At 39.9% G+C, this 24,081-nt stretch overlaps 1 protein-coding gene across 2 annotated transcripts in view; it reads left to right on the top strand.

The window, feature by feature from the left end:
- GPC6 (glypican 6) overlaps window positions 1-24,081 on the top strand; it is a 1,192,747-nt gene that overhangs the window by 330,933 nt on the left and 837,733 nt on the right. For both annotated transcript variants that reach the window (XM_037799716.1, XM_037799718.1), the window contains exon 2: window positions 12,439-12,597. In XM_037799716.1, coding sequence (XP_037655644.1) covers window positions 12,439-12,597 — 159 coding nt within the window. The remainder of the gene's footprint in view (window positions 1-12,438; window positions 12,598-24,081) is intronic.

The following is a 24,081-nucleotide window of genomic DNA, read 5'->3' as shown; positions in this document are numbered from 1 at the left end:
ATTAAATACGTTTTATTTGTTTTAAGACAAGGAGAGGCTCCTTCCATTTAAAAAAGACCAAAATATTTACAGATTTAATGAGTTTGTAACTCAGAGTCAAGGTTAGATGTAGAGAAAGGGGAAAGATAATTTTTATCCTTCCAGCTGCCTGTGCTTTCTAAGACCACCTTGCCTTCAAGAACTGCCCTCTTCTCCCCTCATCCTCCCTCATTAATTGTGTCCACACCTTCTGCCATGCCTCCCAAAAGAAAAAAAAAAAAAAAAACTTCTCTGAAATAGGAAAGGCAACAAAATGATAAAGATCAGAAATATTTGTAGAACTGTGGAGGTATGCATCTAGATACCACCCAGAGTAGCATGATTGAAATCCTTTCTGTGCATTTATTGGAACTGATTTAAACAGTTAACTTATCAGTCCCATTCAAAGGAGTTACTTTGAAAAATATTCAGAGTGAAAATTTTAGAACTAAAAGAATTTGCCGTTTAAAGTCTTTATCAGGAAATTGACGACATCAGCAGATGACAATCGTATAGGTTGTTTGAATGATAAGATCCACTGAAGTAGAAATTTAATTGAATTTTCTAAAACTTGTGTGAAAGTTTGAACATTTCTGATTATGATATTGAACAACTTCACTAAAGAGCAGCCCTTGATGATATGAAAGGATCATCTAGAATAACACTTCTCAGTGAAAAATGTTGAAGAAGTGCTTATTTGGAGGTTTTGGGAATTTGAACTTGAGGAAATGAACTGGAACATATTTTTAAAAGATGGTGCTTTCCCACGTTCTCCGACTCCTGAATAGCTTATCTAGGAACTTTATGATACTAAAAACAGTCCAGGTCTATTAACTCCAATTTACATAATCATAGCCATCAAAAATTCTAACTAAAAGGTAACTTATTCTGAGTTATTTTATTTCCCTACACCTGTTTCCTTAGTGTTTTGTTTTGTTTTGTTTTCTGTTTTTTTGTTTTTTTTTCTACTTCAGTTCACTTTCTAGGCACCAAATGAACAAAGTGAATGGTTATTTGAGAAGACACATCAAATGGTGAGGGGATTCTGCAGCTTGGTATCAGACACAGCTAATTGACTGTGGGGATTTCAGCAGCTCAAGGATGAGAGAACTTCGGCATAAACTGTACACTCTGGAGAGGACTATGTCTAATACAAATATTGTACTCTAATCAAGTGGAATTTGTAGAGTCTATTGAAGCTTTCTGTTTTGTGAGCTGTTGCCATCTTCTTTTGCACTTTTTTAGAGTTTTTTTGTTTTGTTTTGTTTTGTTTTGTTTTTTGTCATTGTTGTTGTTTTTAATTTCCTACCTGCCTCCTAAGAAGTAAAAGGGTAGTATTATCCCTCAGCCATCCATGGTTCTATGAAAACTGAGAATTTGGCTTTCTGTATTGACTGTGAAATGTGACTCATTTGGGTGTCCGGCGCTTTCTCCGCCCCGCCTCGAGTCCTCGGTCGGCCGGCGATGGGGACCAGAGAGATAAGGGGAGAGAGGGTGCGGACAATGTCTTACCCGACGCACTCGTGATCACTCTGGACTCGCAGCAGTGAAGCATGTAGGCTTTTAATGGAACTAGGCAATCATCCTCTTTACAGGTTCCGCCCGGGGCAAGACGCCTCGGGGGAGAACAACCTCGATGCGGCCGTCAGGCGCGGCTCCTTGTGGGCTGTCTCCCCGAGCTCTGCCCGGGAACTTTCTTATAAACCTTACGTATATCCAATGGGCAAACGCCACGCATACAAGCATGATTGGTGAATACAGAGGGTTGTCACATACATCACAAAGCGGAAGCAGGATGTGGGCGCCATCTTTGCACCACTCGATGGGCGGGGGGAACTCAAGGGCAGGCTGCAGCTTGTCTACTAGGCCTAATCCGGAATGTGGCTGCTCACATCTCCCCCTTTTTGTTTTTATTTTGATGCCCCAGTGTCTCCAGTGATGAATGTGCTCCCGTGGACCTAGATGGCCCACAACGTATGTTTTGGTGCTTTGGGGAGTCTGGACTAGGTCCCGGCCATACTGCGGCGGGGCCTCTGGCACCGACCAGAATGCTCACTTCATATAGAGACCGGAGAGCCCATGAGCTGGAAACCATGTGGCTCTCCTTGCAGTACTCAGTCTCGCAACTGGGGGACAAGAGGGTTAGGAGAACGGTAGCCAGTGTCGAGGGCGTCACTAGGTGTCTCTGTGCAATGGCAGGGGTCCCGTCTGGCCACAACTAGGACTCTGCCCAAGAGATCTACCTGAGACAAAAATAGGACCACTGGTGCCGATTATTTATATCCGGGATTTTGCCAAATACTTAGCTGCGAACCTTGCCCCCAAATGCCCCGCTTCGAGTGGTTGGGATGGGTGCTGGGCAGAGGGACTATAGTCATCAGGAGGGTTACAGGCAGAGGACATGGCCATCATGGCGGTAACACGTAATTGCTGTTGTCTTTGAAACAAACGCTCCAGCAAACTCTTAACAATGATCAAACCTACTAATAACCCCACAGCAAGAAGAACCCAGTTGGTCAGATTAGGCCAAGAGAACCAGGAGGGAAAAAAGGTCAATATTCCTGGCCCTCTTCCCGGTCTGCTGGGGAGTGGTCGACACCGTCGACATCATTTGACCGCTCATCACGCGAGTTGAGGACTGGATCCAACAGGTCACGTTGGGGGTTTAACGACCCGTCAGGCTGCAGTTCTTTGGTGTTCTCAGGCGACTGCACGGTTCTCACCAATCTCTCCGGTACCCACACTGGTTGGCGTCCTGGTTCCTGGGGAAAGACACAAACAGAGCCTCTGGCCCAGCTGAGCACTGGGTCAGGACCTTTCCATTGCCCCGACAGAACATCCCTCCAGGGATGTTCCAGGGTGACGTGGAAGGGACGATGTGCCCCCTCTCCAACTGATCTGACACCAAAGCATGCAATGCTGAAAGTTTTTCCTGAGGTAAGGGCCACTGAGGTACCCAGACTGGAGCCTTAACTTTCCATGTTAACTTTATAGGTGTAGGCGGGTATGCACCCTCAGTGGCCCCTAGGAAAAACCCAGGCCTTGTCTGCCAGGGTTTGAGTCAGCCTGAATGGGCTTCACGCGCCCTTGCAAGGAGGCTCCCAGCCCCCTGCCCGGGACATATCCCATTCTATTCAGCAACTGTTTAGAAGTTGGAGAGTAGCCTGTGGTTAGGGTTACATCCATTTGAGCTAGAATATCTCTTCCCCATAATGAAACAGGCAGGGCCAGCACATAAGGCTGGAAACTGCCCTGATGTCCTTCCTCATCCTCCCAATGGAGAGTAGTGGCACTCACCATGGGCGCTGAGATTTGGCCGATCCCTCTGAGGGTGTCTTCCGCTTGGTTCGTTGGCCAAGCGGGGGGCCAATCTTGCTGTCTTATAATCGACCTATCTGCTCCGGTATCTAACAGACCTAGGAAGGCTCGGCCTTGCACTTTAAGAGTCAGCATGGGTCGAGACTCCAGGGACATTTGAAGACCCTCAAAAACCTCTCCGGAGGATCCAAATCCTTTATTCCCCCTCTGTCCTGGCTTGCTTGGAAAGACTGAATGCAGGCTGGGCAAAAGCAGAAGCTGCGCCAACTTATCACCCTCTGCAATGACCAGAGTACCCTGCAGAGACTGTACCATAATCTGGACATGGCCTGTGAAATCTGAGTCTACAATACCTGGTATAACTGTTAACCCTTTTAGGGCTGTGGATGCTCTCCCTATTAAGAGCCCCACCGTTCCTGCTGGTAAGGGCCCCTTGAAGGAGGTCCCCACTAATTGGACTCCCATGGCGGGGGTTAGTACGAGTCTGGAGGTGGCACAGAGGTCCAATCCTGCTGATCCGGGAGATGCGCGGGTCTGGATGGGAGCCGCATCGCCCGCTGGTGTGTTTGGGGGCCCACCGCAAGGGTGGACCCCCTCTGCCCGTTTTTTGAATCCTGTTCGGGGCGGCCAGAAAGGCGTACTCCCTGCGCGCTGAAGACTGACTTACAGTCCTCTGCGCGATGAGGCCCCTTGTAGCAGCGGCCGCACAGCTTAATGGCCGCACGCGGTCCGCGGAGGTGCTGAACGGCGGGCGGTTGATCTTTATTAGGGCAATCTCTCCTAAAATGTCCTGACTGGCCACAGCCATAGCACCTTTTTGGCCTTGCCCCCAAGGCTCCGGGGTCCTTTGCGGTTACCTGTAGGGAGCTGGCTAGCATAGCAGCCAACCCTGCATTAGTTAACGGGCTACCAGCGTCTCTGCAAAGCCGAACCCATTCTGTCAAGCTCTTCCCCTTATTCTGTGCCAGGATAACCTTACATTCCCTATTGCATTGCTCAAAAATCATCTGCTTAACTACAGTTTCCGCTACCCCTGGATCTGAGAAGATTCTCTCAGCCGCAGTCTGCATCTTTGCCACAAAATCCACAAAAGGTTCTGTGGGACCCTGGTGAATGCCGCTGAGTGAGGCCTGGGCTTCTCCCTCTCCTGTCAACTTTTTCCATGCCCCTATGAAACAGCGGAAAATTTGGGCGTAAACTTCCTGGGGGTATCCTGTCTGATTTTGGGCGTGAGCACTTTTCCCTAACAACATATCTACATTCCACCCGCCGTGCCTCCCCGCCGCATTCCTCGCTGCCTGCTCCTCAGCTAACTCCTCAAACCACGCTTTCCAATCGATAAACCGGCCGGGTGGCAAGCAGGAGCGAGCCAGCTGAAGGATATCAGCAGGTGTATGATTTAGGGTGGAGAGGTTCTCAACCATGTTCAGGGTGTAAGGGGCGTTGGGGCCGTACTGATGTACGGCTTGCCTCAGCTCCTTCAAGAGCTTGTAATCATAGGATTCATGCAGATTACGACCTTGGTGATTGATGATGACTGGGAACATTTCGGAGACCGGTTCGGGCTCGAGCGGTTGATAGCCGCCCAAAATGCCAAAAGGTCTGAATGTGGTAAAGGGGCTCCACTTCCAAAAATGCCTCCTATTGTCATTTGAGGGTGAAGGGCCCGGAGGGTCCACGTAGTCGGGCGGGGGTTCTGGGTGTTGCGAGGGGGGGTCATGGTCTCTACTCGTCATGGCCACTAGAGGGAGTCCTGTACAAGGGCCCCTTGCGGAGTCGGTTAAACCGTCCACCGGATGCAGGTGCTTCCTTAGGGGCGCAACGGTCGTTGCCGGTGGGGCAGAGGGCCGCGTGGGTGAGATAGGGGGTGCCTCTAGATCAATCAGCGGAGGCGCTTCCGGTCCCTCGTCTGCCTCGCTTTCAGAATCTGAGTCAGAACTATCAGAACTAGTACTCGACTCTGGCGGCTTGCCCTTATGGGTGCCCTCCGCGGATGAAACGGACTGAGTTTCTTGGAGCGCATGTCGCACCTGCAACAAGGCAGCAGGCGTGGTCAGGCCCATGGCCGATTCCAGCTCAAGTACAGCACGAACAGTCTCCCATATAAGGACCAGGACTGGGTCCAGACAAATGCCCGTTTGGCGCGCTCGGTCTATATCACGGCCAAGTTTCATCCAAGAGGGCAGGTTGAGGCTGCCAGAGCAGGGAAACCAGGGGGCAAAAGTGGCCACATCATCAAGGAATCGTTGGAGAGAACTTTTCTTAACTGAGATACCCCGCTGCTTCAAAAGGGTCTTTAAGGGGGTTAATAGGGGTGAGCTTTCAGACTGCCCCATGCTTGCAGTCGGCACTATCTCTTAATCACTCGGAGAGCTCTTCCGAGTCCCCGGGGCTACCTGAACGCCCACGGGCCCTAGTCCTCGCACGAAAAAAAAGGGGTGCTTACCTTCTCGCGGTGATCAGTCGCGGAAGTCAAGCCACGGATCCCGGGAGCACGTCTCCGTCGGGTCGAGGGGAACGCGAATGAGGTTCCCCGTACGGGCCACCACTTGTCCGGCGCTTTCTCCGCCCCGCCTCGAGTCCTCGGTCGGCCGGCGATGGGGACCAGAGAGATAAGGGGAGAGAGGGTGCGGACAATGTCTTACCCGACGCACTTGTGATCACTCTGGACTCGCAGCAGTGAAGCATGTAGGCTTTTAATGGAACTAGGCAATCATCCTCTTTACAGGTTCCGCCCGGGGCAAGACGCCTCGGGGGAGAACAACCTCGATGCGGCCGTCAGGCGCGGCTCCTTGTGGGCTGTCTCCCCGAGCTCTGCCCGGGAACTTTCTTATAAACCTTACGTATATCCAATGGGCAAACGCCACGCATACAAGCATGATTGGTGAATACAGAGGGTTGTCACATACATCACAAAGCGGAAGCAGGATGTGGGCGCCATCTTTGCACCACTCGATGGGCGGGGGGAACTCAAGGGCAGGCTGCAGCTTGTCTACTAGGCCTAATCCGGAATGTGGCTGCTCACATTTGGGTACTTCATTTTGCCGTTTGCCTGTTTGGAATGTGCATTCTGAATGTGCATGGCCTCTGAGGACAGACAGTTGCCGGTAGCAGAGCTGGGAGGCTGGCTCACGTGGTTAATGAGGTCCTCCTGTCTCCTGCTTTTTTCCACCATGCCACTCACTGAGTCTATTCTTGGCAGCTTTCAGACCCAAAGCCATCCCTGGAGGGAGCAGAATCTGGCACAATCACATTTCTGCTGTCACCTCAGCATCTTGAAGTGAAAACGAACATCTGGGCATGCATTTGGGGAGAGCCATTGTAAAAACAACACCGAGTTGAAGGGGGCATGTAAAAGGAGGAGCACCCCCACCTCCTCTTTCTTGGAAAACTGATGTCAACTTATGATCTGCTTTTACGTCCCTTAGCCTTTGTTCCTTCCATAACTCGCTGGTAGGACTTCTTTCGTCCACATCTACAGTTCCCCTTATTTATTTTAGAATTGGTGAAGAGTCCTGTAAAATTGCAGAAACCCAGACAATTCATGAGTATTAACTTCAAGTGCCCTTTATTATTAGTGATTGTGGAGATATCTAGCTCCTCTCCAACTGAGCTAAATTTTGTATCTATTTATATATTAGATGACATAGAAAGAACCTAAGGGAATTTGAAAAAGTGTTGTGGGTGGGAAACTCTTAAAGGACAACTCTTTCTCCTCCTTCATAAGTTGTAACTTTGAGATGATTCCATTATTCTTTCAAATGCTCATAAGTGTCAGAAAGTAATTAAGCTGCGAAAAGTTCCGTATTACTATTTGGAGAAATTGGAAAAGGAAGGTTAGAGCTGGTTTCTTTATATAGCAGAGTATCTGTCATGTATGATTTCAGAAAGCAAATATTTTAGGCATTGCAAGTCATATGGTCTGTCAAAACTAATCTGCTACTGTAATGCTAAAACCACCATAGACAATATGTAAATGAACGGGCATTGTGTTCTAATAAAACTTTATTTAAGGACACTTAAATTTGTATTTCATATAATACGTACATGGCACAAAATAACATCCTTTTGATTTTATTTTTCAAACATAGCTTATGAAAATAGATGATGGACTGGATTTGACTCTCAGGCCATGATTTGCAGATTCCTGCTCCAGAGGGTTAAATGAAACCCACTCAGAACAAATTGTCCTAAGCCCCGTTGGCCTTTCAGTGTCATCAGGGAGAAAGCAGTTGTACTTCATTTCCTCCACAGCCTTTCCATCGAGTAACACATGAGAAAGAAAGCAAGGCTTAGATTAAATGTTATCATATATTCATACATTTCTTAGCCAGCAACCCCCAAGCTTGTCGTGCGCCCTGATCCTGTGTGCTTGAGGATTTTGCTGTGCTCCCTCTCCAGGCACTCTAGCAAGCACCTTGCATGCAATGTTTACTTCGAGGCAGACGCAGTGATCTTCTAACAGCAGGATCTTTCAAAGTTCTGGTGATGTCAGTCAACAGGTTTGTCCCTGGGTTCTGTGAGGACACAGGACCAGAGCCCTAGACCAAAGAATTATGTAGCTCGGCTCGTGGGATTCTCACATTTCATTCATGCAGTGGGATTAGACCCTGTCAAAACTTTCTGGCTAACTCCAGATTTTGAAACTCCACTCATTTCACCAATAAGCATGCATTCCTAACATTTCTTATGGCAATTTAATGAACCCTGGCGTTGGTATAGATAATATTTGAAAGCTTACTGTAGCCACCTCAAGAACATGGATTCCTAATTGGGGTATACAAGCACCAACTAACTGTCCCAAGGGTATAGATTTAGGTTAATGCATGCACATCCATGACAGTGTTTATACTGAAGCCTTGTAAACTAAATAACTTGCAGGCAGGATGCCACTAGGCTACAGCATTTTCATTTTGTCAGTCCATCTGTTTTTACTTAAATATATCCAAGACACTCAAATGAGAGGTAACCAGTGAATTAGCAGGCTCTTCTGAATGAGTGATAATAATAAATAAAACCTACCCTGACTTTGTAGTGTGAAAGTTGGCTGAAGATATCACCATCACCCCCAACACCAACACATCTTTTCCTCTCAGAAAAAGCTTTCTCAAGTTTGCTGTAATTAAAGCTTAGCGATATTAAGAACATATGATGTGACTGTTAATTACTTCTTCCTGGTAACTCTTTCTGCTTCTTTGCCATAGGCTGAGAGAGTTATATACCATCTGATAGACGGATAGTTTAATTAGTGTTAATTTAATAGTTATGTCTGCAAAATGCTGACAGTGGTGCAATTTCTATTGCACTTACTACATTTAGTTTGTATTTATTCATCTAAATCTAGGAAAGAATAGAGGGAGTATATATTTACAATGAATTGTTCTTTGTTGACATCAAATAAATTATCAATTCCATTAATAATGAAATTATTAGAGAGATTATTCTGGAGAAACAAATTGCTACTTATCAAAAATCATTTTATATGTTTATAGATGAGGAGATTTATTCTTTTGTTTGTCCATTAGAACTTTTTATTACTAAAGATAACTACTTGAGTAGACAGTGCTCTAAACCTTTATACTGCATTAACCATAAATCTATTAGTAATATTTCCATTTTTATAGGTGAGAAATTGAGATATATTAAATACCTTACACTATGATCACATAGCTAGTAAGTGGTAAGGTCAAATCACAATATACCTGATTTTAGCACCCTTATAAATGTAATTATTACTAATATAATATATCACCTTGTAAAGATTAAATTAAAATAAAGAACTTATATCAGAAAGTATCATCACTGTGTCATTAAACAATGTCCCAAATAAATTAATAAAAAAATAGACTATGAAATTCTTTTCAAAAGTGAATGGCACCCTAATATTGAATGGAGGAGGAAATGAAGTAGCAGCGTATGGAGTGGTAAGTGATAGTACCTTTCAGAATGAGAGATGGTCTGCTTTATTTGGGCACATGGCTACCTGCAAATAGAGGAGCACAAACCCATGGGAAACATAATGAGCTACCTCGACCTATCTGGATTTTTATGGATGGGGGGGGGGTGTACATCTAAACTGGTTATGAACCTGGTTCAGTCCTAAACGGGCATTCAGAGTAACCCTGGTGTTTAGATACTTCAATTTTTCTTCTGTATTGTAAGTGACTAGAAACTTCTGGGGAGAGCAAGACACTCATTCAAATCCAACTTCTCTGGATTCTATACTAGTCTTCTGTTCTTGGAAAATAATAGACCAAAGTCTACTTATCTGGTCATTCCAAGTGAAATTTCACATATTTGTAGCCATATTGAGTGGATATTTAGTATTAACAGCTTTGCAGAATGTTCCTTTCTCTGACTTATTGTAAACAGGTTTCCCCCTATCCCCTAGTATTTTATGCATGAATGAAATGTCCATTTCTCAAGATTTAGTACATCAGAGCTGCTTTCTACTCCTGAATCATTACAGTTGAGCACAAACAAAATGTATAAGACTTTTGGTGAAAAGGTGACCAAAAGAAAAGAAACATTTTATGACCTGAGGGAAATAGTTGTGTTTTGGATATTTGCAAAAGTAACCTTATGGATCCACATTTGTGGAATTAGATTGTATGGGAGGTATTCTGATCTCTAACTCTATCTAAGAAAACCAGTGTTCTAGGTTCAATGATAAAAAAAAAAAACAAAAAACAGAATGCTACTTTTTAGTGGGACAATTTTAAATCCAAAATTATTTCAGGGGTGTGTTGTGTGTGTTTGTGTACGTGGTGTAAAGCTATGGGGTCATGGAGGCATATTTAAGAGTCTGCTTTACTAATTCATTGCAGCATTAGATTTTTCATGTAATGGAAGTGTTCCCAAGAAATCAACTCTTTTCTCCTTCTTTATATGGGACTCTGGCAGGAAGAAAACTAGAGAGAAGAGGGCCAGAAATATACACTCACTCATGGAAAGAGAAGGTGAAGGGACGGGGAGATAATTTAAATCAATGGCGTAGATTCACACGGTGGATCTGGACCCCGGGCAATGAATACAACTAAGCTAGAAACAGCCAGTTTTTGCCAGTTAAACTTCCAGAAAATAATTGAATGATTTTTGGGTTCCCCAAATCATGTTTGGTATTGACAATGCCTTCCAGTCAAGAACCACCGGGAACACATTTATAGTTTGAACAGGTTGTTTTATTACTTGTTGCAGCAAGGGTATATGCACAATAGAAAACCATGGGCTATTTCAGTAAGAGGGGGTTTAAAAATTAGAATTTGGGTTTGGGTTGTGTGATTTGGGAGAGGGCATAAAGAAGTGGAGTTTGCTGTAGATTGGTTGCTGTCAGAGAGCAGAGGTCATTCCGTAATTGGGTATCTTGGAGGAATATCCTTATCCACAGGGAGGGTGACTAGTGCAAGGAAGAGTTTTTAAATGGTAAAGAAGTAGCAGTCACTCATTGTGGCCAAGAAAGGGGGTGTTTGCTATTGTTTGGATGGCACAGCGATCTCATTTTAGTTTGTACTTAGACAAAATTATGAAGTGGTCTTGTTTTATCTCTCTCTCTCTTTTTTTTTTTTTTTTTTTGTGGTCTCAGAGTAATCTTGTCAAGGTTCGTGTTCTGTGACATTGTTTATGTTTAATAGGAGCATAGCCAGTGGGTGCCAGACTGGCTTCTGAATGTCAAGGTCTGATTGTTTTTTTTCCCCTCGATATCTACACCCTGCCCACCTCTCCAGCATAGCCATAGTCACTACTACTTTTAATTACAAACTTCCAAGTTTTTATTGCAAAATATTTAAAACTCACAGTAAAATTTAAGGATAATAATATAAAATACACCATGTATCCATCATCCAGCTTAAGAAATAAAATATTATAGATAAAGCTGTTTGGATATTTTTCCTGAATCCTAGTCGCTCGTGGGTGGTAATTCATTCTGAATTTGATTTTTTCATTCTCAATTATGAGGCATTTTCCTCTCCTTTTTTTAAGATGATTTTTTATGGTATCCCTTTCCTCCTAGGGATTATGTAAGATCTAACGGACGCATCTGACCATTTTTAATTCTGGAGTTAAATAAATTATGTCACAAGACACCCCATTCTTCATACAGGTCATAGGACATACTTTTATAAGTTTCCTTAAACATTATAAATGAATTTTAATCACAGCACGAGGTACTTTGTTCATTTGGTTTTCAATGCCTGACAGTAACTTTAATCACAGGGACTATTTGTTGGTTTCATTTAGCAAGAAGTTGGGTGGATTTCCCTACTTCCCTCCACAGGCTCTGCTAAACATTTTTGACAGTAACTGAGCTGCATCAATTGTAAATTCACATTTTATGCAAGAACAGACCATTTTAATTTCATGAAGTGAAGGATTGGCTTCTACTTGCAAATAACGCTGAAGAAAGTAATATTGTCAGAAGGAGTAGCCCAGTATATTTAGGGATAAATCTGTTGTTTTAAATACAAGACTTCCATTACCTTTTATTTACATTCCCATATAGCATAAGCATTAATTGAACCCATCAGTGCCTTCTCTCAGAAGAACATTTTCCTTCTGATAAGAAATGTTGACTACAAGAAACTATGGCTTCCAAGACCTGCCATTAGAAATATGGTCATTTTGAGAGAAAAGCTGATGCATTTCAACAGACAGGCAAGCAAAAAGAGAACACAAGGAACTAACCACCATCCTTTCTTGATCTTGCTGTCTAACAGATGATGATGATGGGGCTAAATGTCCTTTGCCTTCCTTGATGTTTTCAAAGATAAGCACACTTAAAACTGGATTATAGCTCTTGCCTGGTGCTACTTGGTACATTTCAAATAAAAGCAGGAGAAAAGTTGTGATCCTTTGAGGTCTTTAGTATACTTTCACTTACGTAATGGGGAACAGAAACTAAATATCAACCTAAACTTGAGGTGGCCCAGGGTTTGGACCTTTAAACACTTTAATGTGCCGAGACCCAGATGTAGTTCCTGGGGATGGCTGGAGGAGTAGATGGAAAGTATGCTAGGATTTTAGGGAAATGTTAGAGAGATGAATTCCCCAAAGTCTACCAAAAGTCCTTATCGTTCCATGGTGACCTTTAATTTCTCATTGCAGGGGAACATTTAAGAATCTGTCCTCAGGAATATACCTGCTGCACGACGGAAATGGAGGACAAGTTAAGCCAACAAAGCAAACTCGAGTTTGAAAACCTGGTGGAAGAAACAAGTCATTTTGTGCGCAACACTTTTGTGTCCAGGCACAAGAAATTTGACGGTAGGTGCAACAGTATCCACTTCACATTGTTGTATGTGCACTTTTCTATACGAATCTTGGTATTAAAGGAAAAAAAATATTTTTAAAAGGGAGCATTTCTTCCCTCTTGAAGATTTATAACTGTGTATTTTTAGAAAAAAGAAGCCGGAGCTTTCTTGACAAGTGTGTTGTTTTTATAGCTACATCATGGAAAAACCTGACTTAACAAAGAGCTGTTTTGCATTTGTGTTTTGCCTATGAGATTTGATCTGAAAGATGTAGCTCAAATTTTTCATTATTACAGTGATTCTAATTCAGGTTTCATTACACTTCAGTTCTCTTAGAGGGATTTTTTTTTAAATAAAAATATGTCATTTAAGATTATTTGGAATATATAGTCACTTTTAAGTGGGCAGGCTTGTTTTAAGTGCCAATAACATGGACTTTATTTTCAGGGTTCACCCCTCCAGTCATGTAGTCACATTTTATATTGCTGTTAGGTGCATTCTGCAAAAGGTTTTGAGTCTCTTTTGATTTCCTGATAGTAAATCAGTTTCATTTCTATAAGCTGTGTTAAATAACCTATTTGTGCATTCTAAAGCACAAACAGTGAAAGTAGTTATTACTGGGATTTCAGCATTGAGTTTTCTCATCAGAGCCTCTGAAAAATTCCAAAGCACATCTCTTTCTAAACTGAATTAAAAAATGACAACAATAAAGTTAATATTTCTGCATGCTTTTGTAGTCTTCTGTGTTCAAGAAACAAATGTGCCTTACTATGATTCATTGTAAACCAGTCATGCAAGTTGTGGTCACCATTAGTTTTAAGAACCTTCCCAGTGCTCCGTTTGTAATATTAAGTTGCCTGGGGGCAACAGAACTGCTATTCATTTTCTTCTGCCTCTGGAGTCAATGCACAACGGAGCCAGTTCAGAAAAGACTTGGCAAAAGTTTTCTTTTTCTTTTTTCTCTAGTAGGTAAAATGCCCCGCTTCATTGCTGCTTTAAACTGCTACAGCAACACTGATTTCTTTCAGATCAGTCCCCAAAGTTATAAAGAACAGGTCCACCTGGTATTTTCAGTATTCATGGTGATGTGACATTTTCCATGTAAGCGAATGGGACTAAATCATTTCTGCAAGTATGTTTCAACATTTCATAATCGTTTGCTCTGTGCCTCTCACTGTTTGCATAACTTTATATGTAGGTGTATATGAAAATAATTTCTTATTTAGCAGTGTTGGTGTAAACTTTGTTCCCTTGAATGCAACTTGGGAGAATTTAGGAGTTTGTCCTTGACTGGCAGATTAGAAATCTAGTGACATTCAGAACTCCCTGAAGTTTCTCTGTATTTAGGGAACTACAATGTATCCAATGGAGGCAAATTGAGATACTCAATTTGCAGGTGAGAAATGATCTGTTGATGTTTACCTATGTCTTTGGAAGACAACACTAGCATGCTTACAAATCTTGATTCCAAAATGACGTTGAAATAATTTCAGAGCTGTATTTATGGTAGAGAATATACATTCCTTTTAATAAAATATTAGAAGTAAGGTATCTTAGCTTTACATGAGTTGGTTTAAAAAAAAAAAAAAATAAAGCAGTTCAACAAGAGTGTGCCAGGCACTCCTGTATTATCATATCAATGACTTTTAATATCTTTGGATTTGCAATTCTTAATCCCGGATCTCATTTGTTTTATGAAAGAAACCTCCGTCTCCCCCTCCCTCTCCCCTTCCTCCTCCCTCACTTTTTTCAGTGTGTTTTAAATCATCCCAATGTACTTAGGGGTATTATGCCAATTAAGTTGACAGGATATTGATTTTGCTAACATTAGACCTGGCATACAGTGTGATGATATTTTTTTACAAACAGTGCAACTTTTGTTGCAGTTGCATTAGGCTGTGATGGGAGAGAAATTAAGAATTTTTAAGGAAGCTTTCAGCCAGACTTTTTTTTTTTTTTTCAATGTAAATACATTCATAGTGAGTTCAGGTCCTCAAGAGGTCAGACTTTAATATTATTATTATTATCATTATCATTAATAATAATAAATTAAAGTCACCATTATAAGTTCTGCCCTTTAGGCGACATCATGGTCAGACATGCAATAGTGTACGTTATCCTCTCATATGGTGAAGGTACATCTGCTAAGTCACCTTTCAGGAGCATCAGTGTATTTATGTGGGTAGTTTAACATTTTTTCCCTTTGCCTTTTTTTTTTTTTTCATACCTCCTCATGTCATTTATTAAAGGGTATCACTTGGTGGGAGGACAGAGGAACTATCTAGGATCAGTTGTAGAATGCCACCTTCTGACTTTTATTTTCCCAGATAAAAGTAGTAGTGCTATGAAGAATTTTTGAGTTTATTTTTAGTAATTTCCTATTTGATGATTCATTTGGTATTATTTCCACAGGAGTCTCTTGATCCAAAGTGTTGATGTTGAAATTTGTCTCTGGATACACTTGAACACTTTGTCAGAGGTTTTGATTTGTTATCTGGACTTGCAGGTCTTTGCTGTATGTTCTTTATTATGCAAGTGGACACTTATTATGCAAAATCAGAAGGTGACAACTTTTCTTCCTATTTTTATTAAGCACAGTGGCAATTTAAATTGGACCTTATACATGTGATCCAGTCCAAACTATATTCAGAGGGCCTAAATTCAATCACTGTTAATAATTAGTCTCAGGTTGTTGCTTCCCTCATTATATTGAAATGCTTTTGTTCCATTTAACTTTTCATTTTGTGGCAGAGGTTGTTCTGTTTTAAAATTTGAAATTCCATTACATTTAACGTACAACATTCTATTTATTGCCGTATTCTTCCCCAGTTCTTTATTATCATGTTTGGTAATATTTAGAAGATGACACAATATAAAATTGCAAATAATCATTGGATGGTAAGAAGGTCTGAATTAATATAAATTCTTCCCCATTTTTTCTCAACTTCCAAGCTTTGCCCCAAATCCCCATCAACCCTAAAAAAAATAAAAATAAAAATAAAAATAAAATTGTTGCTGAGAGATGTTGAATTGAAAAAGTATATTTATCAGTTGTAGGAATTTAAAATCTTTGGCATAGAATTTTCTTGTCTGTAGCTTTTTTATTATTTATTTATATATCTAATACACTTTTATATATTTATTTTCATTATTTATTTTTATCTTTAAACACAGAGTTGAAATATTATGATGGATGTATATAAAACAAAGGTTTACATTCTTCACAGTGGTATTTTTCCAACTGTTTTACAAAGTTTTGTTTTTTCCTGTTTTTTTCTTTCTCTGGACATATATCTACCTCTGACTCTCATTACTCAAATCTGCAATCCCCTCAGCAACTAGGTTGAGCTTGGCCACCACAAGTTCCCTGCAAGACTCTATTGGAGGTGCTCTCAGTTTGCCCTGTGGCCAAGCACAGCTTTTCTTTCAATGCCCAGGCGTTAAAATTGTGGGTGAAGACCCAGCCAAGTGTTGGCAGACTGATAACAATATTCTCCCTTTAACTCGTACCGTCCTTAGGTCTGTCAAACACATCCAGGCAGTCAGACATGCACAAACACACCAACAACGTCATGTGAAAATGCAGAGGAAGCTGGAGAATGGTAGACCCCATCTTTGTGCACCTACTAATATTCCTGTCATTTTTCTGTGTTTAGTGAAGTCAAACCTGCCAGACTGGCATTTGTGTCAAGGTCCTCACTGCACTTCTAAGTGGGTCATTTGTTAGGATCCTAGTAAATGGAGAACAACCAAAAATTCTAACAGTAGTAATAATAACAGGTGACACTTGAACTTGTTCCCCATTCTTTACAAATATTAACCCTAATTATCAGGGAAAACTACTGTTCAAAGTCAACCAGTTATTAATGGACAGAATCAGAATCCCAATACAGGCTGAGCATTCCTGCATCCCTGCTCTTAGCTACCACTGCCCATGACCTCCTAGTGCTTTCCAGTCCTGACTGTGCTGAGATTTCACATCTCCCCCTGCCTGTCTTGTCCCAGTCACTTTGCGGAGGGGGTGGAAATGTCTGCCAGATAAAGGAGGAAGGAGAATTTTTAATCCTTAAAAAAATTAAAAATAAAAAATCACCCACTAAATATAGTCCAGCCCCCAAGGAACCTGGAGCCCAGAGAGGTTAAATGGCTTGCCAAGTTCCCACCAAGATAATAAAACCAAGACTGTAACTGAATACTCTTGACGTACATCAGAACTATAAATAGTATGTTATAAGAAGTTGATATTTGGTTGGCCAAAAAAGGTGGTATTATTTTAGTAAGGCAAGTAGTAAGGTTGTGGGTAACGAATCTAGCCACATTTCTGGAAAAGGCAAAAATAGTATTCAATTTGGAGCTGTCCTTAAAAAAAAAGAAGAGTGTTCTGTGCAAAAGTAGCATTGAATCGTGAAGGCGAACACACCAAGACACTTGTAGTTTCTATCTGTTCTAGGTACTAGCACCTTCCTCTCTAGGAACGTCTATGGAATATAACTTATTCAGAGACAGGAATATTTAGGTGAAGGGATATTTTATTTTGGACATTTTTTTTCCTTTAGACTTATTTGAGCTGAAATTTATTCATTGTTGGAGCCTAATCTGAGGTTTAGTGTGTTCTTCTTGGTCATATTATTTTACTTTCTTTCCTGGCTTTTATTTATGTGTTTTAATGATAGACATTTGTCCAGATATTCTGGCAGCAGGTACATTTTTAATAGCAAAATAAAAAAAAATGAACAGTAATTTCCATCCTTATGAAGAACTTATTCTATGGTAACACACTCAAATACCCATTGTACTGAATGTGGAAATAATTTATATACAGAGTCATAATATTTTTATGCTGCAAGTCTACTGTGTTTTCTTTTTAAGTATCTTTTCTCATCTACATACCATAGAGATGACAATAAAATAATAATTTCTTTAAAATATGGTCTAATTTTCTCAGAGATTATACTTAATTGAAAAGGAAAAAAAAAAAACTTTAAGTGTTTTCCATATGGTGGTAGAATCTTCTATATTTCCTGTCATATGGGTGATATATGTATGTGTAAAATTGTGATTTCAATTTGAAAACATTTATTCAGAAACTACTATGTTGAAGGCACTTAACCAGTTGTGTAATAGATAAAAATATTACTAATGATGAATAAAATATGGTAACAGCTTGTCAAAGAATTTAAATTATTTGGGAGACATTAAGTATACAATTAAGGAGGCAGAATTAACTATGCCCTAAAGTAGAAGTCCATTGGAAAAAGAAAGGAAATAAACAAGTATTCTGTTTAGAGATATCGGAAAAAATTATTTGGAAGAGCCGGCAGACAGGTACCCTGGAGAATGATTCTATACTGCGAGAGTTAAAGAAGTGGCAGGAGGAGATCGGAAGCACCAGCAATTTTGTATGCATATCTGCAAAGTCCTTGGGATATATTGTAAACATATTTACTGTTGATTTTTTCCTAAAAATATTAATTATTGCTATTTAACACATATCTCTATGTAGATATTCTGTAGAAACCTTTTAGTCCTTGAATCAATCTACTATTGCTTGATAACAAGGAACCGCAACATTTCTGGGCATAAACGAGAAGAATTTAGTTTCCTTGAATGCATCTGTGGGTTTCCCTTAATGCATCTGGACTGTGCTCAACTAGGCTATGGATTTGGTCTCATCTGCTCTGGCTGTCTCTTCCTCTTTGGGAGCACCACTATCTTGGGCATGTTCTTCTCATTGTGGAGTTTGGAAGCTCAAAGAGAGATGAATGGAGACTCCAGATAGCCCTTAAAGTCTAAGCTAGAACTGGCATGCTTTCTTCCCAGGTTCCACTGATGAAAAGAAATCTCATGGTCAATCCCAACATATGTGGGGCAGTGGAGTAAACAACTCCCATGGAGATGGGAGTTGGGGGAGGAAGAAGTAAGTATTTCTATATTGTATTCTACCACAGTTCTCAACTTACTTCCTCTTGCTACTCCCCAAACAGCGTTTTACTTACCACTATAAATTGTTTTAAGGTGGGTACCCAAGAAATTTTAAATAAATGAATACATACATATATACATATTTTTTAGCACAGTTAGTCAGGTACACCTGTTATACCACTACCTCCCACGTCCCACTAACCAATACACACATAACCATATACACACAAGGACACAACATACACACACATGTATGATTCCATGATGTTATTCCAAGAATAACACATTTCTTGTGTTACTGGTCCCCTCCATCATTGTCCAGGTTAACAGTGGTCCTTAAGCATTATAATGTTGAAATGTAGGAAGTTATTGGCTGCCTCATTTAAGTTTGCTAGACCACTACCTCGATGAAATGTTTTTCATCTGAAGGACACTCTTCAGGCTTTTCTGGAAATCAGAATATGCTGAGCAGAGTGTTATAAATTAGAGAAGCAATCTCACTGGCATTGGAAAGTAATCTGCCAATTCTCCCAAAGGGCAGAACTTCCAAAAATAAGACTCAGGTAACCAGGGATTTGACAAGGACAGAACTAGTGAACAGGTTTACAAATCAGAAATGCCTTGCATTTGTGCATTGTTGGAAAGCATGATCCATGCACAGGGCCCTTGAAATGCTGTTCATGAAGAACCCAGAACTCTACAAAAGTGGAAATAGTCTTCCTTTTCTTTTTTTCTCTCTTTTTCTTTTTTCATCCCCTTTGGATTTTGATCGTTCCTAAATAAAGACATAGGAGGTACAATGCTTATCAGCAGCTTTGTGTTTTCTGTGACAGACTACCAATCTTTTTCAAGTTCCTAGACCCCTACCAAATACCTCAAAGTAACTTAAAATACATTATGCTCTCAGTGTAGTTCTAATATTATCATCTTATTATCACCAATTCCCTTGCATGGTGGCTTCACTGAGCAGCTGTTTCACAGACAAGCCAATTTCTTTTAAGTATTGCTCTATCAAAAGCTGAAACCAGCTCTACCAGAAGGGCTCTTGGTCATGAATGTTAATGAGCAGGCAAGTATCTGTTCCCTGACAGTGGCTCACTAATCCTTTGAGCAAGTATGGGAAAATTACAGGAGAAATTTTATTTAAGTTAAATCGATCTGCCACTGAATAGAGAAAACTGATTTTCTTATTTTAATGAAAATCTAGAAAAATATTTAGTGGTGGTATAAATTAGAGTGCAGTAGAAGCATTTTTGTCTTCAGACCTGAGAACAGAATAGCTCCATGCGGGCTGCTTTGACTGAATGTTGTACAAAACGCTAGTGAACTCATTATCTCCTGTTTGGTCTGAAATGAGGTGAGAGGCAGAGAATAAGTCACCACTGTCTCTCTAGGATTTTGTCTCAAGAGCTTCTTAATCTACCTTAATGATAAGGAGTTGGAATAAAAACTGCTTTCCTCCTCCACTGAGACAGTGCAAGATTTCCTTGTCCCCAACAAATAATGTGGTAAAGGTATGAGTAAAAAACATTTACATGCTTTTAGGGTTCTAAGATTCAGAAGAAAATAATTCAGATGACTCTTTATCTGGAATGACATAACCATTATCTGATGGAATCACTGAGTTGGGCAGAGAGATGAAGCAAGAAGGGAAACATGTTGATAATTGTTAAAGCTGTTTCATGATATATGGGAATTTATTATTCTCATTTTTAATGCTTTTTAAGTTTCCATAATAAATTGTCTAAAACAGAGAGAGTGTGCTTCCTTGGATAATACACAGGATTGAAATTTTCCAGATTGCAAATTAATTCTAAATACGGAACAGCTTGGTATCGTCACTTCCACTTCTGTGTATTCCAGAGTGGTAAATTACACAGAGCACACCATCTTATATTGCAAAGATGAACACAACTTACAGAGATTTTAAACTCAGATCAAGGTTACTTAACTTCTGCTTTCATCAAAGATTTTATTTCATCTGGCTACAGATGATACCTCCAGTTTATCTACTTGGGCAGAAATGTCAAAATGATACTTAATTTTTAGGTTTCCTTGTTAAGTATGATTCCAAATGTTAACCTCTTGTTTAGAAGAGATATGGACACTGAGATAAGCAGAATATTCAATCACCAACATTAGCAAACGTCAGGAGAAAATATGAAATCCTTACTACAAAATGGATTATAAATAACATTTTGTATCACTCAGTGATTTTTGGTTGAATGGCAACACTGAAATAAGCTCTTGGGGTTTGACATTTTAGCCAATGGAAAGGAAGGGAAAGCTTGTCTAACAACTGATTTCATGTAATTCCAAGTATTCCATTAGAAGAGTTTCCTAGCCTCAATTGTGGGGGAAGAGTCAGTGACCAACTAAGAATAAGCTTGCACAGATCCCATTGCTTGGAGAAATTTTAAAAACACTCATTATAATTTCAGAATTTGCCATTTATTATTCTTTAAAAGGTTTGTTATATTCATTAAATGGACAAATATTGTTCTTGGGAGGACTGTATATATAGTAGAACATGATTTTCACACTCTCTTCTTTCCTACCTGGTGGTTTAATTGAAGCCAAATAACTTGAAAATGAAAAGCAAAGTTTGAAGTAAGATATCAGAAAATAGCACTCCAAGTCCTTTAAATATTTGAAGAAATTGTACTTCTCAAGATATATGTATAATTTCTGAAAATTTCTTTGCATATTTTCTCCTTTGAAAAGATTAATGTTATGGTCATTACAGGCTTTAGTTCTCTCAGGCCTCTTGTCTCTTTTTTAGTGCTTATGTAGTTGACACCTTACCACTTTGCACTTATTTAGTGCTCTTTTAATAGTATTCTTTTAAAAAATATGACTTATTGCATTTTCCCTGTTGAAGTCTAAGCTTATTAAGGATAAGGATTAGGTCTCCTATTTCTGTTATATCTCCCTATGCTTGACTGAATACAGAGCATATTAAATATTGCTACCATGTTGCCTTGCTATGGCACTGACCTGTGCAGACCTAAGGACACAAACTAGTCAGATGAATTACTTGAGTTCTTATAATAAATATGACAGAAGAAAATAGGAAGCCTTGAATTCTCATTATCTTAGGCTCCATAAGTCTGGGACTTATATTTGGTTTCAGCAGCATTTGTTGCAGTAGATTTAAAGGAACTAATTTTAAATTCTCAGGACAAAGATGGTCTTTATTTAGAGGGCAAGTAGAGGCCCTTACCTTAAAAACCGGGCCAAATGTGTTCTTCTCTGTAATACATATGCAAACACACACACACACACACACACACACACACACACACACACACATGCACTGTAAGAAGGAAGAGATTAAGGTGATGCTCAGACTGGGACATGCACATGAGTTATCTGGGGGACCAGTTAACATGCAGATTGCTGGGTTCAAACACTGGCTATTTGGGTTTCTTGGTTCAGATGGGGCCATGGATCTGCATCATTCACAAGCATCCCATGTTTCTGATGCAGGTGGTCTTTGAACATCCACACTCTGAGCATCACTGGTTTAAGTAGAGTTGAGAGATGTGTTTTCAGGACATAGAACTGGGGAACAGAGAGATGATAGAGGTTTGTAAACAGTTGCTCTGACCCATTAAGGTCAGTATAAAGTCTACCAATAAAAGGTTTCCAATGTGTAAGGTGGGATTCAAGCATCTTTGCCCACCATACAAAGCTTTTTATACGTTATGCAAATCTACTTTTCCCTTCTAATTTTGACAGTGAATTACACTAAAGATCCACAACTCATTTCATCTATTACAAATCAATTTATTGGTCATTTAAAAAGTTTCTAAACTAAACATTTTCTTTTTTCTCTTTCATTTTCTAGTTAATAAGATCTAACAGATATGTTTTTTTCACAATCTAGGGAATATATTTTAATTTTAGTGATTTTTTTTTTTTGTAGGATGATATTTTTTGAAGCCGAGTAACTTTATTTTTTAAATAACATTTTCTGATTCTAAAAGTTTCTGATTCTATGCTTATTGTAGAAAACTTCAATAATTTGACTTTAAACCTGTTAAAGGATGTGAAGTTACTTTAAATTGATGCCTGACTGGGGAGAGGCAGGACTGATCTGTGAGGAGACTAGGGAAAAAAGGGGACAATTACTAATATGGTTTCTCATTAAAGTTTATTCAGATAACTTCTGAAAAATAAGTAAGTTGTAATTCTTAATTTCCGTGTTTATAGTCCATAAATATCAAATGACAACTGGAACCTGTTAGTTGTAGGAGGGAAGGAATTTCCTATTTTCTGGGGATGACATTCCCTGTACACTTTACAACATTTCGTCAATACAGCTTTGAACTGCTTTTACCATAAATGAGTTGGTAGCAACATTGTTGAAGATTTGCATATTGTAATAAATCTTGACCTCCCAAAGAACAGGTCAAGGAAGTGCTTAAAATAAATCTTCCTTTGAAGCAATGATTTCAGGAACAAAAAGATTTAAGGAAAATCAAAAGATATACTATGAATTTTTTTAATGTTCTCTTTTACCAGCAGTTCAAGGTCTGCTGACTTTGTCTACTTATCATCAGATCAGCCAGGCTTGTCTTCACTCTTTCCCCTGTGCCACAGCCTCTGCTGCTAAGGATAGTGGCTTCTAACCACAACGTCAGGCACGGAGTGTTCCATGACCCCCTAGAAATAAGGGATTAACAATCGGACGTAACCTACTGTCAGGTTCAAATTTTAGCTTATCTCCAGTGCATAGAACTCTGAATTGTGTTCTGAAACTGAAGAAGTTAGGAAGTTAATTTTAATTAATATAAATTTTATACATTTAAAAATTGCTAAATACCTTCCAAAAATTATTGATACTCTTTTTCAATTTTTGAAATGATTTTTCTCTTTGCTGCCTCTATAACCAGGAATCTCTCTCTCTTTTATTTTTCTCATATAGATTCTAGATGCATAACGCAGTCTCTGCATTCCTTTCTTCATTCATTCTTTCATTGTCTGTAGTTGTGAAAAGGCCTACTTTGTTCATGACATCGTGTCTAGTTCTATGAAAAAGAAATCAGCTGTGTAAAGAGCATAGGACCTGGGGTTAGCGCACCAGGTTTCAAATTTATTAACCACTTGACCTTGGAAGTTTCTTAAACTCTCTGGGCTCCATGTTTTCTCATTTTCAAAGTAGGTATAATAATACCTGTTTTGAAAAAAAAAATGATGTACATGAGGAAACTAGCAAACGACTGACAAAAAGTGAGTATTTAATATGAAAGCTCTTGCCTGCTCTTCATCCTTGTCATCATCCTTGTGATCACTTTCTTGTCTATAAGGAGCTGGTATTTCCACAAAGACATTTAGACAAGTCCAAAACAACTGTAATATCAATTGGTGCCATGAGTGCAAATGCAGGTAAAATATTAGAAGAGAATGAAATTACTTCATGGTGAAATAACCATACATGGCTTTATGGGAACACAATAGGAAAACTGTCTTAAGGGTAGGAAGGATTTGGGCATGTTAAAATAAGACTACAGGCAGCAAGATGGGGAAACAAGAGTATGTTCCCTTTGGTGGGACAATGGACCCTTGATGA

Source organism: Choloepus didactylus, chromosome 12 (assembly GCF_015220235.1).
Source record: "Choloepus didactylus isolate mChoDid1 chromosome 12, mChoDid1.pri, whole genome shotgun sequence".
Lineage (NCBI taxonomy): Eukaryota > Metazoa > Chordata > Mammalia > Pilosa > Megalonychidae > Choloepus > Choloepus didactylus.
This window is presented reverse-complemented; position numbering and strand designations above follow the sequence as displayed.